Genomic DNA, 15,352 nt, shown 5'->3' with positions numbered 1-15,352 from the left:
ACTGATCCTCACACAAACACACACAGGACAGAGAAGCATGTATGATGCAAACAGACACATATATGCAAAATAGTAGCCTCTTTTTCACTGTGTTAATAAGCTCATTCATAAATTCACAACGATTTCCTGGAACGACTTCATTGCATAGCCTACTGTGAAAGTGATGTAAGAAACACTGGCATCAGATGCTTCTCTGACGTAGCAATACTGTGAGAATACATTTAAAACTGTACTCGAGTAAAAGCATGCAATCATGAAAACATAATTTAAGTGTCAAGAGTTAAAGTATTACATTACATAACTGCACATAACTGTGAAGGTATGCAGGGCCTTTAGATAGTAAGTAGTAACTAAGAAGAAAACACAACATCTTCCATAAAACTGAAAATACTCAGGTAAAGAAAAGACTTAAATTATGTTAATGCAGTCCAGAGAACTTAAAAGACACCATTTTCTCTGCATTATAGGTAGTGTAGCACAGAGGTTGTTTCTGGTCAGACAAAAGTGTAGGCTACATCTTACTCTCCCCAATATTCAGAACAGACCATGTGTTATAGAGCTAAATGACTAGTTTGTAATTGATACCAGGAAAATTATCATCAGTTCAAAATAATTGAAATAGCAGTTAGTTTTACAATCAATAAATTGTTTTAGCAATGGCAGTCAGCCTATGTCTTTTTGGCATTTGACCAAATCACAAATCAATTAATGAAAGATCATCTGCAGATGAACAAAGCCGAACCAACAGAGCTAACCCACTTTAGTGGCTTGCATCTGAAGTAATTTATCACATTAGCTTGTTAGCCATACCAATGTATTTCGAGACGATGCTAACGAGTGGTGCTGTCAATTAGGTTGTTTGCTGCCTCACTCTGGCTTTCTTGTCGTCCTTTACTTCATAAATTACAACATTTAAAAGACAAAGATGTTTTTGAAGTTACCTGAAGTCATCAGCATAAGCACAAGCGTAAGCCAAATGGACTAAACCATTCCCCCCTTTCAGAGGGTGGACAGGTCCAAACGAGACTTGAACGTGTCCATAAAACAACAATTTACTCAACAACGGAGACCCTGCAACCCCCCTGGGGCAATTGCATATTTTGCTGATTTTAAAGTAAAAATCAAATTAATCAAAGTCTTTTTTTTTGGGGGGGGGGGGGGGGGGGTCTGTTGTTGCTCTAATCTTTGTTTTCTATTTGCATAAACAATTTGCAACATTTATAGGCCTACTGAACTGTTGGCCTATATCTTTTTTTTTAGTATTTTAATGGTTATTGTAGGAGGCTAAAACCTGTAACTTCTTATCATTTTTAAAATCAACAAAATATGTAGGCCTAATTTACCTGGTAAAGGAAAACATTAAAATCACTGGCATAGGATATGCATCCAACAAACCAAAAGCTGTGTCTGTCTACATTTAGGAAGTGTTTTTTATATGGTCCTCCTTTTTACTCATCAGCAGCAAAGCTACCGGACCACTGGCAGCAGTCTGGGGTTCAGAGTCATGTCCAAGGACATTTTGACAGGTGCAGGTGGATGTAAAACCACCATCTCTGTGATTGTTGGACAGTTGAGTCTACCTCCTGCACCCCAGCTCAGCTGTCCCAACAATGGTTGAAGAAATATTAAAGACGTAGCTCGCTAGACCAAGTGTGGGTGCAAAGTTCAGTGTGTGGGAGCAGCCACTGGGAAACACTATGCATTAGTAATAAAGAGAATGGAAAGTAGAGTGTGGGTGGTGGGATTAAGAGGGCATCTGGCATCAGAGCGGGAGGTAAATAACCCTGGCTCGGTCCTGTCTGAGAGAGCAGACCTGTCTCTGCTGTGGCGCGCTCCAGTTTGGAGGGAACAACATGCACACTCCACGCTATGTGGGGGGAATGTGAAAGCGCTTGCTGCCATGGCAACAAGGCAGCTCCACAGTCTCCAGTCCCCATTAAGAAAGATGGGTGGCAACGTGGCTGTAGCTCAGTGGCGGTGTAGCATGACACGCTGAAAGAGCCTATTGAAAGCCAGTGAATTCAGCAGTTAATGAAAAGAGCAAAGGGACAGCAAATCCACCAGGCAGGTGATACTGACCTCACCTCTCGCTGGGTGCATGCACTTGTGAGAGAGGTGTGATTGAATATTATGCATAGGCCTACCCAGTATCACCGTTTTCATCAGCAAGTATTATAGGCTACACTTTGGGGTTAAAATACTGAAGATGCTGCCACTAAATCCCAGGCATAGTCACAAACAGGAATGGTTTGGTGCAGCTGAAAGTTCAAAGTGACCTTGAGCAGAGTCCTTGGGTTGAATGACTTAAGATTAAATGTCAATTCAGGGTCTGAATGTTGTTTGAACAGAACATTTAAGAGTGCTGCGTGATTTATTGTTGAGGCAGTGGCTGCTTGGTGTGGGGGAGTAGTTTCGACAGCCATTCAATCAACCTGTTACATCAAAATGACAACTATTGCTGCGACTCGTTTCCACAGACTTTTTTACAAATCAATTGTATTTTTATTTTTTGCAATAATGTTGCTAAGGGTTCCTGGGGTATGATGGACAGCAAACACATCATTCACTAGTCAAGCATCTTAGTGGGGTGGTTGTGGTTTTACAGCAGGACAATGTGAGACTGAGTACTATAACTGTGTCTCGTGTAGCTAGATGCTTGTGCATGTGGTGGAAGTCAAATTCACCAGAACAAAACCAATTTCATCCTGAGTCCAAGTTCCAACACTCTCTTTCATTCAGCTCAAAATAGCAAGCCACTGCTTACGCACATCACCAGAACAAAGTTTAGGCAACTAAAGGATTGGGTGGGAGTGATTTGTGGAGGAGGAATACAGCCAGTGAACGAAGTCGGTAGAGTTTGTTCAAACACAGGCACCAAATGAATCAGAAAAACACTAAATAGTGTAAAAAAAAAAAAAAAAAAAAAGACAGAGGAGGCAAATGCAGCACAATGCACAGCCAGGAAGCAAAGTGGCTGCTGCTTTTAATAGATTCCAGAGATGTTGGATGGTTTATGAGGAGGGACAGGTAAAAACAAATGAGGAGCAACTTCCTGAGAAATCTGTTTCATACATGTCAGCAGGTTTAGCAGACCTCATCACCCCAGTGCACAGGTCACAAGTTGTTAACATGGATTCAGCTTTTTTTTCTTTCTTCTTTTTGCCATTGTAAGTGGATATTGAGGTGACGCACCAACTATCACCAAAATGACCTCATTGACCTCAGTTGAAGCCCAGACCACACCTCCTGCCTACCGTGTAGCTCCAATACCAGGTTCACACAACAGAGGGCAGTATACCGACTTCTGTGACTCATGATGAGGTGATGTACATCTCTCCATGTGACAAAAGAAGTCATATTTATCTCATTATGTTTTTATGAAAGTGAAGTTATCCTTGAGTTGAACTTGAATTTATCTCTAGCACATTCTCCTATGTAGGTCGATCATCTTTGCATGTTAAGAAATCATAATATAATAATGATACACAGATATTAATAAAAAAAATGAGAAGAGTGCATCAATCCTGAGGTCCAGCTTGGATGAGTCATTTGACAGTATTCAAACAAACATTTCCTTCATGTACCACAACACGATTCATACCTTATACCTCTCTTAAGTTTATTGCATGTGAGATATTACATGTTATAGGTGATAAATCACATTTAAAACTGGTTGGAAAGTAAATAATCATAACTGTTCAAAATAGGATTTCTTATGTATGAAAAATGGCACAAAGTGACAACCTGGAATAACTCTGGAAGAGTACAGGAAGTTTGACTTTAACACTACATATTGGTCTTTAACTTTGTGCCTTTTTAGACTTAGGCCTACATGTTTCTATGTTTTTTACATATGACAAACACTAAAAAGTAAAATTCTGGTTTTAATTTAAACTTTTAACAAATAGTGGCTGTGTTTTGATACTGAGGTTTTGATACCACAGTCTGTGTGACTGTATTTTAAACAGTGATGATAAAAAGGTTTGTCTCTCTTCGCCTGAACAGGTCTTGAATGTGTTGTGGCGATTATGTTGTAAATAATGAAACTGTTGTCAGACAAATGTGATTCAGTTTCTTACCTAAGGTATAATGTATGTGAAACAGCGGTACATCAGACGTTGTGTTGCCCTAAACCAACATCATCCCAAAAAAAGAGAGAAAATTTTGAATTTCTCTGCAGTTACCAATGCAACCTCCATGGTTGTCTTGACAACTCATGGTTCCCGTTGCCTTCAGCAGAACTGTATTCAAAAACACAAACACCCAGAAACCTAATGTTATGTCATGGAAAATGGTGTGAATGCTCCCCCTCAAAACGCACTTACACACACACTCTCTCTCTCTTTATGTGTCTACATCACTCATCCTGAGTTTGTACTCGCCTCGTATTCATATCTATTTTTATAACAGGAAAATGAACTCCAGCACAGGCAATGTACTATTCTGGAAAATGAGTTTATTCATATCATACTCACTCTTATTTATTCAGTATCCTAGAAATGAGTTCATTCATAATTTATTGCCATTGTAAAAGGCAGTAAATCCAAATGGCACAGTGGTGATATGATGCCCACGTTTAGTTGAATTGACTTAGGGATGAAAAGTGCTGGAGTGAAAAGGTCTGTCCACTTTTTAAAAAGCAACGCTGCCAGGCTTTATGAAAATTTTCTGTGAGTTTCCTCAGTATTAAACACCGTCTCTTTATGCAATGCCATTTCCATTTTCAAAAGTCTGCAAAGGAATGACACAAATTCAAAATATGTGTGCATATATGGGCGTATTTATGTAGCTATGTGTATGTGCTTTCTCCTCCTGATCCCCCTCAGCATCTCAAGTGTTGTGTGGAGCCGGCTCTCGTCTTTCATTGGTCTTCGTCTCCACTTGGGAGGAATGCCAACAGGAACAGACACACTGGGAAAAATAAACAATAACCGAGCAGCATTTCAGTCCACAGCACCTTTCCACACCTTCACAACACGCCACTGTCAGCTGAAAGCGCTAATGAACAAATAATGACTATTGAAGACGCACATTTTGACATTGACAAGGGAATATTTTTTCTGGTTGAGACCATACTATTTACCTCTTCTCTGTGCCCTGTATGACTCTGCCCAGACACAGACACATGGCTGACAGAGAAAGCTGTGAGCCCTCCATGCTGCCTGTGGACGCCTCCCTTGTTAAAGGAGCCAGAGAGGGTGGCAGGAACTCAGGCTGGACACTTCACCAACTCTGTACCGTATGGCGTGCCATGTGTCAGCAATGAACTAGATTTGTCAAACAGCAGACATAGAAAATGGGGCAAATACGATGCAAATTAAATAAGAGACTAATGTTATCAAAGCCTGGAATAATGTTTAATTGGACTGAGCAAGCCATTAGGATTCCTATTTATAGCCACAAGTATGATCTTTGCTGTGATTAAAATAAATTATTAGTGTTTTAATAATAACTGATTGCTATTTGCTAATTCACTAAAATGGCTGTGGGGTTTACTGCAACATTAAAAAGCTTAACACAAGTCTGTCATAAATTATAGTAATAAGTGTCCCCTTGAGCTTATGTGAAGTCGTCTCACTGCACAGTGTCTCTGGATAGGAGCCAGAGTGTATTGATACAGAAATAGACTCTAAATGGAGCAACAATCACTCATCAGCATACAGTACGATAATGCTGGTGGGTAGTGTCTGCCTACATTTTTCTGGTCCTCTGACTCTGAGTTATATTATTCCATTGCCTACAGTAATGGCATGGTGCATGGCAGCACCATGTGGGGGGTTTGCTCTGTAATCTAGTAGTACCATCTGTGGCTGTCAACTGAAGCTGCCACTTAGAGGGCCTAACACAATCACCACATCAACACTTGCCAACAATTGCGGCCACCACAGACCCTCCAAGTGGATGTGGCATGCCATATAACTTGAGGAATGGGAAAAATATCTTTAGAACGAGTTTAAAGAAGAGAAAGCCTGTTTCTGGTTAGGGTTTTTGTCACAAGGAGATAAGGCAATTTACTATTTGTGATAATAAATGATAGATTTTAACAAGTACCACAGCAGTTGATGCAATCCTCCAGACAAATGTGAATTAATCATCAACATATACACTAGGTGGAGCCAAACTCCTGTAACTGAGAAAAAGGTGATCACTGTGCTCTGTAATTTTCTATTTTTACAATTTCAGTAATTCAACAGTGATTGCAGTGATTATGTTCTGAGGCTAATTATTTTGGTTGTATATGTAACAACAATATATTTTATAACATGTTAACAAGTTTTTACTGGAGGTAGAGTTCATTACCCAGCTTGAATTACTGTACTTCAGAAAATCACCCTATGAACCGTCACGATCTGTCTCGTCTAATCAGTCACACTGAGAGCGGTAAATGATTGAGACCTTGATTCAATGAATGCGCCATTTTCATAATGACACTGCCTTAGAATAAATCGGTAAAGCAATATGCAAAAAAAGTTAAACCTCCTGTCCTAATGTTACCATAAATGCAGTGCTACATAATCACATACACTGAAAAGGGAAAAGAAAACCCATCAGTCTCTCAGACTTAGGTGATTTGGGAAATCTACTTAACAAAAGTTGCCTGACCCTTTGCTGTGGTCAGGTGTATCCTGCGTTCATGCAATGTGTCTACAACCTAGACCTGTGGCCTCCAAACTGACTGGACTTTATGGGGTTATAAGGTACATACTGTATAGTCACACTGCATTTCAGAACAAAAACCAGGCCATGAAGTTCAACTATTCTCTTCCATCAAAAAAATGTAATGGAGTAAGAGAAGAAAATAATTTCCAAAGTGTTTTTTTTTTCAGCAGCATTGCAACCTCAGTAATTGTGGAATGGAAAGCAAATGTTACGACCACACTGAGACACACAGGCAGAGAACCAAAGTACCCTAACAGAGATCAGACATCCCTCTGCAGAGATGGAGAACCTGCTGGAGGGGATCAGGCTTGTATGGTGCCAATGGAGTATAAAAGTGTAAATAGAGCAAAAGGCATATGACACCCCTCCTTAAGTCAGTCAATTGGCATTTGAAGGACTTCTAACGTCTTGTGCATCACTCATCCCCTGGATAATAGCAAATTTCCTACAGGAAAACATGGAAATTGCTGCATTCTTGATGGTGGTGGTGCCTCATGGAAAGAAACTGGTTGTCATAATTGATTTCTTTTGCTGGGCAAAAATGATTATATTATAATAATTATATTATAATTAATTTTCAACATAAAAAAGCATAAAAAATGAAGGGATGTGAATGTTTTTGAAGCCAATGTATGCATCCACCACATACTGTATACCAGATACCAAAAGTAATAGCACATTACAGGAGTTAATGTGGTGTAAATTAGCAAAACAAAATGTGGCCTCTTGAATTGTATGAGAACATTGTTAGCTGTTTCCTGGCTATTTGATAATTCTCACAGACAGACACCTCAAGCATGCAGGTAATAAGTGGTGGTTTCATTCAGTCTTCTAAAATGCAAAATACAGTTAATCACATAAAATGCATAATACATTAACTCTTCAGTCAGAGTAGAGGAAGAGCAGCTGTGTCCAGGTTTGCACTTCCCTTCAATACATTTAAATGTGCTTTTCAACCAAAGTATAACAGCAGCTGTAAAAAGTGGTGACAGGTCAAAACTGAAAAGTCTGAGCATAAAACTCTTAAGAGTTTTTAATACAAAGTTATACTGCAAGTATAATCTCATGTATGCATGATTAGAAACTTAAATACAGAGTGACTCAAAACGTTCACCCTTAGTTTGGAAGAGTATTTACAAAGAGGCAAATCTTGTGTTAATGAAAAGGTAGCATATACCATAATTTATCCTGTCTTCAGAGGAGACACATTTGGCACAGGAACAGATTCTGAAAGCAGCATGTAGAAATACATGCGGAAATACAGTATGTGTCAGAGAAAAAAACAAAAAACCAAGTTGCAGGGAATTCAAATTGTTCATACTGATGTGTATTAACCCCTCTGCCAACATCATAATGCTCCCGCATGATCAGACAATACCTTGAAAGCTCGGTGTCTGAGGAGCTCTGCTGGCAGCTCTCAGAAAACATCACACAGTGCCTGCTCAGCGTTATTGTGACACCCTCTTGTGGGCTCTTCAGCGTCATCTCGCCCTGGAGCGCTTCACAACAATTGTACCAGCTACCATATCATACACAGTCCTGTTGTGCTGAAAGAACAGAAGTGTGATGAAGGCTGGGAAAAAGAAGGCAATAGAGAAGTTCTTGTTCAAGGCTCGAACAGTTGATCTGTGAAAAGAGAGACAAAGACAGTGGTTGCAATACAAGATGTGAATCTGAGACTGGTTACATTTGTTATGAAACCTCTGAAGGATAACCTTTAATATTGACTACTCACGCAGACAGAGAGACATTAGTTGCTGGCACTACAAGCACCCTGTTAGGCTGGACCAGTACTGACGAGTCACATGAAACAACCCTGAGTCCTATGAGAAATTTCCCTGGAGTGGCTCCTCCTGCTCCCCAGATGCACACGATCTGAAGAGGGACAGGGAAAGGAGCTGTTACTTGTCGGCTATTTCAACAATTTAAATACAAACAGCTGAGGGACCAGGTTGAAATCACTGTTCAACCTCAGCTTACCTCATAAAAACACACTAATATCCGATACACTAGTGCCACGAGCATCATTTTCTGTAGCTCCTCCATCGATGTGTCTTCATCTATTTCTTCCACGATGAAATGCATTGCAAACTTGGAAACATCCCTGGGAAGAAAAAGGAAAACGTGCCCATGATAAATACTTATCCAAACACATGCTTGCCACCACACCAACATTACCATCTTACCTAAAGGGATAGATAGTTCAACATTGCCATAATCCCTATAGTTTTAGGAGTAGGTTTGTTACCTTTAATTGTCGGTGCAAGCTATTTTTAGAACGGTGGAGCAGAGCCGTGAGCTGCTCAGAGCTACGCTACGGAGGCTAATGGGATTTTTGGTTTCCCTCAACAAATTCATCAAATCACAATCCAACAACTCCAAAACGCTCTCGTGGACAAGTTGTGACCTGCAAGCACCACGCTATGAGATAATAACAGAACGATACGAGACGGAGTTGTTTTCTAGGCAACTGCCGAAAAACTGCCCCGGACGGGAATGCGCATCAGTGTTTTTGCATGAATTTGCCTCGAAAACAACTCTGTCTCGTAACGTTCTGTTATTATCTCATAGCGTGGTGAATGTGCAGGTCACAACTTGTCCACGAGAGCGTTTTGGAGTTGTTGGATTGTGTATTTGATGAGTTTGATGAGGGAAACCAAGAAATCCCATTAGCTTCCATAGTATAGCTCTGCTCCGCCGTTCAAAAAATAGCTTGCACCGACAATTAAAGGTAACGAACGTACTACTATAACTATAGGGATTATGGCAATTGGCCGATTTGCCCAAATGTTGAACTATCCCTTTAACTCAATCAAATAAACTCACTTGATTCCACTGAGGTGCATAATACTGATGATTATAGTTGCTTTGATGAAAAACAAAATGAAGAAATCCACCATCTCAGCCAAGAGTCTTTGTAGAGGTGAAGGAATGCTATACTCGCGTCCTGGAAAGCAGCACAACAGGCAAAGTTCAAGTCAAGACAAGCACAGTATACAATGTATGTGGACAAAGGTCTGTGAATATTCAACATGTAATTCCAACACCACTGACAAGATATGTTGCTTTGACAGTATCCACTCTTCTACGGAGGCTGTCATTCATTTGCAGCCACAAGCAGCCAGAGAGCCCATGAAGGATACAACATGGTTGGCTGGCACTGGCAGTCAGCGTTGCACTTCACCTCCAAGTGTTCAATGAGGGAGGGCTCAATATTTACTAGTATCTTGGTCATGTACAGGGAGTTTGTATTATTCCCCTGCCACAATTATACAATAATTTTCGCCATAGTGCACAAAGCTTTGAAGCAGTATTTAGAACATCACGTTGTAAAGTGCAGACCACCATGTTGGAAAAAAGAAAAATACATGTAAGTGAAAAGTTGAATGGCCAATGCCCCTGCACAGGAGATGGGGTCGAGGTATTTGTAGAACATATGGATACTGTCATGATGAAACGTTACAAAACCAGAAATATATGCCATAACTATTTATAATATCATTCGAGATAATACCAACAATAGCTTCCCTTTAAGTAGAAAGTGGTCTAGCCCAAACCACAGGAAAGACCCAAACCAAACACAGTAGACAGACACAGGGTGTCCATATTACAGGTGTGCTTGTCGCGTGACTGTTGCACAGAGAGTCTAGGTGGTTGTACTGTTACATTTTGACAAACTAAAACCAGTAGGGTTTTTTTTTTTTTACCTGGTCTCTGTACATTTCCATTCTCCTGCGGCTGCTGCTGCGGCTGAACAGGCACTGCAGCCCCACCTGCAGCCTCCCCTCCCCGGCTGCTGGAGGAGGAGGCGACGGCAGGTGGGTAAGGCGACAGCGGAAGACCAAACGGACTATTGTACCAGTGCTGGGAGCTGAAATCGAGAGATTCCGTCGACGACCCGCTGGATGAATGTAAATAATGAGGGTAGGACATGGCTGACGCCGCCAGCCAGCTCTGCCAGTTTACATAGCCAGTGTAGTACTGCCACATCCACGCCTGCAGCTTCTCGCAGTACTCCACCGTGGCGCGGCTCTCCTCGGTGCAGTTTTTACTTTCGACATTGTTTTGGTTGCCCGTTCTCTGGGTTACTTCGTCCAAAAGTGGCTTAACTTTGTTGGTAAAAGGTTCATTCTTTTCCTTATCGACTTCCATGTTTGTATTTTCCTGATCAGCCATGTTTGATGGTGACGTCGCGGCAGGTACAACGTCATTTGGGAGCATTTCATCTCGGCAAAGACAAGATGGCTGTAAAGTAAACATTATAGTCGCTTAACATTATTGTTACTGTTTGTACTTGATTTTACATTGTTACATACTTTGTGATCGAGGGCACACAAACTATGAGAAACGTTATGCCCGTTTAATGATAAAATGCCACCCCCCCGTCTTTTGGGGATGAAGTGGTATCGTCCAATCTTTCCCTGCTATTACAACCATCCGCCGCGGGGGGGAGCTTTTCTGCGAGGTACAGGCCGCAGCACAGACTGTGTAAAGGGCTGCAGTGAAATTATGACATTTGGGGTCTTCAAGTTCACATTATGTAATAATTCAAATCAGGAATAATGCAGCAAAGAGTTTCATAATGTTACTTTTGCCTTTGTTTGGACGAGACCACCCCTGATTGTTGCTGTATTAATTAGTACAAGGTTATGAGTGGAGCACCATTAACCTTGATTAGAGAAGAATTCTGATTAATCTGCTATTTTGTCATATTTGTTGCTATATTACTGATTCAATAATGGGTAGATAAGTTGCAGCCAACAGTTTCATTTGTATCTCTTTAATATGTCAACAATTATCATCAATGTCATAATTAAGATTGTTTGTTTAGCCACAGGATCTTTTCAACAAAGAAGTCAAACTTGAACCATTTCTAAAAATTAATTGGCTCAGTCATGGTGTGATTGTGTTTAAAGGGATAAAACCTTTTCATTGGGAGGCCAGGGTCCTAAAGCCAAATAAGCTTAATCCTAAACAATAGGTTATTCAAAAATCTGACATGAGTTTTGGAGAACTCATTGTCCTGCACAGATTGTCTCTCATACGTTTATAAACTTTAATTTTTCAACACCAAAAAAGCTAAACTGAAAAATGTAAATTTTTGCAAAACTGTAAAATCGCATTTGTCAGACACGTGCACATTGCAAGCAACAGTCTTACACGATGTGGCACTCAAGCCAATGAAATCAGCTTTAGCCTGTACTCATTGTTGCTGGAGTACCACCCGGGGTCACAGTCATTCACAAAATCCTGGAAATCCCTGAGGATTTGGGCCTCAACCTACTGCCCAAAGGACCCTAATTAAAAGAAATTATGTGCACTTGCTTGAACTCCATGTCTGTGCATCGAGTCTGGCACAAATGAGGTCACTACAATAACCCCAAGCAGGGATTTGGTCTCCCCACCTCCCCTGTCATTAAGAGGTCAGCCCAGCTATATAGACATGTTGCTTTTCCTTGAACAAAGGTTCCTTTGTACTCCCCTCCCATGTTGCCCATGTCTTGCAGATTTAACTTTTTGCAGGGTGTTTAGTCAATAGATGGTCACTAAAGCTGACGGGTGATAATTTACAATGAAACCAATTATAGCATTAGCAAAGACCAAGTATGATCCAGACTAAAGTGTTGCATTGAACAGTTGTGCTCAAGTGATGATGTTTTAAACCCACATGCCCAAGAGAAACCAGCCACACAACCATTTGAAGTGTTACAGTCAGACTTTATTGGCATGTTTGGCAATAACTCAGTGCATTTGATGTTTGGTAATGGAACAGAGGTCCAGGCTCAGCAGCTTTTGGCGTTTAGCAACTTAAACCTTCTCATAGGTCCTCACTGCAACAACCTCACCCATTACACATTTCTGCGGAGACAAAAATGTTCAAATGTCAGCAGCAAGTTCAAAGACAAAGACAGCTTTAAATGCAAATACAGCCAATAGGAATGCATGCACAGAGGTCTGCATCTCTACCATCAGTTGATTACTCACAGCTGTTAGTTTTCCATCTTGAATCTCTCTCTCCAGTGTTGTTGTCTTGCCTTCCCACGTCTGTTTCTGCACGAGTTTGCCATTCTCAAATGTGACGGTGGTCTTAAATAAAAGGGTTGATCAGAGAAGCAAGTTGGGTTGATCAGAAACATTAAATAACGCTGGTAAATGAATGGAGCAGGTGTTTACAGGTGATGACAAACTAACAAACAGTAACCCACCTTAGTCTGTCGGCCGTCTGCGGTCGACTCGTCAAATTCTTCGTTCACCTTGAACTTAATTTCGGTGGTCTTGAAAGTACTCTCAGACTTCATAGAAATGTTCCCAGCATCATCCACGCTGATCACCAGGTTAGGTTTCACCATGTTGCCCATTTGGCGGGTTGCGAAGCCCACACCTTCAATGCAACGAGGCCGAGTTAGGATGCAGTGCATGTATGTATGAATGAATGGATTTTCTTTGACAATAGATTATATTCTCTCTTTCCAAACTCACCGATCGCCTTCATGTAGTCATCGAAGTTCTCGCTGGCAGTCAGAGTCCAGGTTCCGACAAACTGCTCAACCATGGTGGCGGTGAAGGTGAAGGAGGGGTGTGCAACGCAACAAACACAACAAAAAATACACAACACAAAAAGATGTTGGTCCGTTGGTGAAGAGCGAAGAGAGAAGCGCCAGGAGGAAACTTCACATTTAAAGCCTGGTCGAGCACGTGTTTGATCAGGGCCCACCAATCGCGCGCGGGCACTCGCATTGCCATGGAAACGGGCAGATTAGAGGGGGGCGTGTCTTTAAATCAGATTTTGATGGTGTGTGTTTGATTGCAGTGAAATGGGAGTTTAGCCCGGGTCTGCTGACTTCAGGTGATCGAGTGCTGTAATAATGTGGCCTGATAGGATTTACTGTGTTTGGCTCCTGCAGGGGGAAAGATGGAGACATTTTACCTTCTCTCTCTTCTTTTTTTCCCCCTTTTTTTCTTTTTTTTTTTACAACAATAATATCTGCAGCAGCCTCTAATAATAGGGGTATGCTGTTCAGACCCAGTGGGTTCAGATTCTGTATTAAGATGGCAAAAGAAAAGTATCTGAGTGGCTTTGAAAGATAAGCTTCATTGTTGGGGCACAGATGGCAAAAGCTTAATTCACAAAGACTGCTTAACGGTATCATGTTGCAACAGGAACTGAGACTGAAGGGACATCTGTAGGCCTTTTTATATCTGCAGTGAAGACACCATTACAGTGATGCTCATGCATTAGTTCCCATTTTCTGATTGGTCTCTTTTCACTTGACTGTGCCCCCATCCACAGAGCATGAGGGGTCACTGGATGGTTTGATGAGCATGATATTGATGTGAATCAATAATCAATGTGGCCTCTGCTGTCAACAGATCCCAAACCAGTTGAACACCTCCACTCCATAAAAATCATCAAAACACCAAATGAGGGAATCTCTTTCAGCAGAATCACCCAGGAGAGTAAAATCAATGTCAACTCAAGACTGGCCTGACAGATTACCAAGACAGCATATGCATCATTCATGTAATATGAAATGGACTAAATTGACAAGTCGTCATCAATAAGCATTATCCTAATTCTATACCATGCTCAATTACGATTTTATGGTTTTTCAGGTAAATTATCACAATTTACAATTTAGCCTCTTTAAGACTGCAGTCACAGACCACTATACAGCTGCAGGGTTAGTTGATTAATTGGTCATCAGGAAATTAATTTACAACTACTTTGATAGATCATTTACTTATTTTTCAAACATGTACAGTATATCAATGTCTCATATACGAGATAAGATAATTTAGTTTAACATCATCCTTGGTCTGGGTGGGATTTTTTTTTTTTTTTTTTTTCTAACCCTTTAATATGTTTTAATTGGGGAAAAAATATTTGTTGATTAAAATAGATGGCAGATTAGCCCACAATGAAGATTAAAAGTTAGTTGCAGCCCTGGGGCACTCTGATGGAATCTGAATACAAAACAGTTTTTTTTTTTTTTTAATCTACAGATTTGGTATTATAAATAACATTGAAATGCAGCTGAGTTGCCTCTGATTTTAACCTTATTGCTACCCATAACTCCCTAAGAGTTTACATACAAGTGTGATACTCTGATACCAAACGTCACTTCTATTCTGGCTGAGTACTGGTTTTAACCAGTAGATGGCGCCTGTGAAAAGCAGATAAAAACAGTAGCCTGCTACATATAGGGACTCTGTTAGTGTCAACTGTTAAATAAATCAAACAGATTTTACAAAAAGTAAACAATGAGATGAATCTTCTCTCAAAAGTAAATATCGCCTATGTATTCGTTACATATCATTTCACATAACATTTATTCATTTATATGAATATTTGCAACATAGGCCTATTTGTTGCATCACTTCATAACAAATAGTGCACAGGAATGGAGAGTTCAAAGACTGTTTTAAATTGCAGTGGATCTATCAAAACTGTGTCAGAAAACTGTCAGTGGATGTCAAACTGCCATGTAGCTACTGCCTCCTAATGGTTCCAGCAATACATTGCAGTAGACCTTATAGTTAGCCATTCAAAAACACAAGCCACCCTAAACACTAAACAAAGGCAAAATGAATTAACCTGTAAACATTTTGGTATTGATGCAATCCAAGGGGCAGATCAGGTATACACTTTCCCTAACATTGTGAGAGTCAGCTTTTATTTTACTTTTATTTT

General features: G+C 40.5%; 2 protein-coding genes across 2 annotated transcripts; both read right to left on the bottom strand.

Annotated features, from left to right (window-relative positions):
- Window positions 1-7,458: 7,458 nt before the first annotated feature.
- fam8a1b (family with sequence similarity 8 member A1b) lies at window positions 7,459-10,840 on the bottom strand. The gene is made up of 5 exons (XM_085802120.1): window positions 10,368-10,840; window positions 9,487-9,607; window positions 8,641-8,764; window positions 8,396-8,535; window positions 7,459-8,286 (listed from the first exon to the last, which is right to left on the bottom strand). Exons 1-5 carry the CDS (start codon window positions 10,834-10,836, stop codon window positions 8,142-8,144), a joined length of 999 nt encoding a protein of 332 aa, XP_085658246.1. The 5' UTR covers window positions 10,837-10,840; the 3' UTR covers window positions 7,459-8,141.
- A 1,532-nt stretch (window positions 10,841-12,372) lies between these two features.
- Window positions 12,373-13,313, bottom strand: fabp4b (fatty acid binding protein 4b). The gene is made up of 4 exons (XM_085802119.1): window positions 13,141-13,313; window positions 12,867-13,042; window positions 12,646-12,747; window positions 12,373-12,519 (listed from the first exon to the last, which is right to left on the bottom strand). The coding sequence occupies exons 1-4, from the start codon at window positions 13,211-13,213 to the stop codon at window positions 12,469-12,471; spliced, it is 402 nt and encodes a 133-aa protein (XP_085658245.1). The 5' UTR covers window positions 13,214-13,313; the 3' UTR covers window positions 12,373-12,468.
- Window positions 13,314-15,352: the final 2,039 nt, after the last annotated feature.

The sequence above is a fragment of the Trachurus japonicus genome, chromosome 16, assembly GCF_045865225.1.
Source record: "Trachurus japonicus isolate A0001 chromosome 16, Traja_1.0".
In the NCBI taxonomy this organism is placed as follows: domain Eukaryota; kingdom Metazoa; phylum Chordata; class Actinopteri; order Carangiformes; family Carangidae; genus Trachurus; species Trachurus japonicus.
This window is presented reverse-complemented; position numbering and strand designations above follow the sequence as displayed.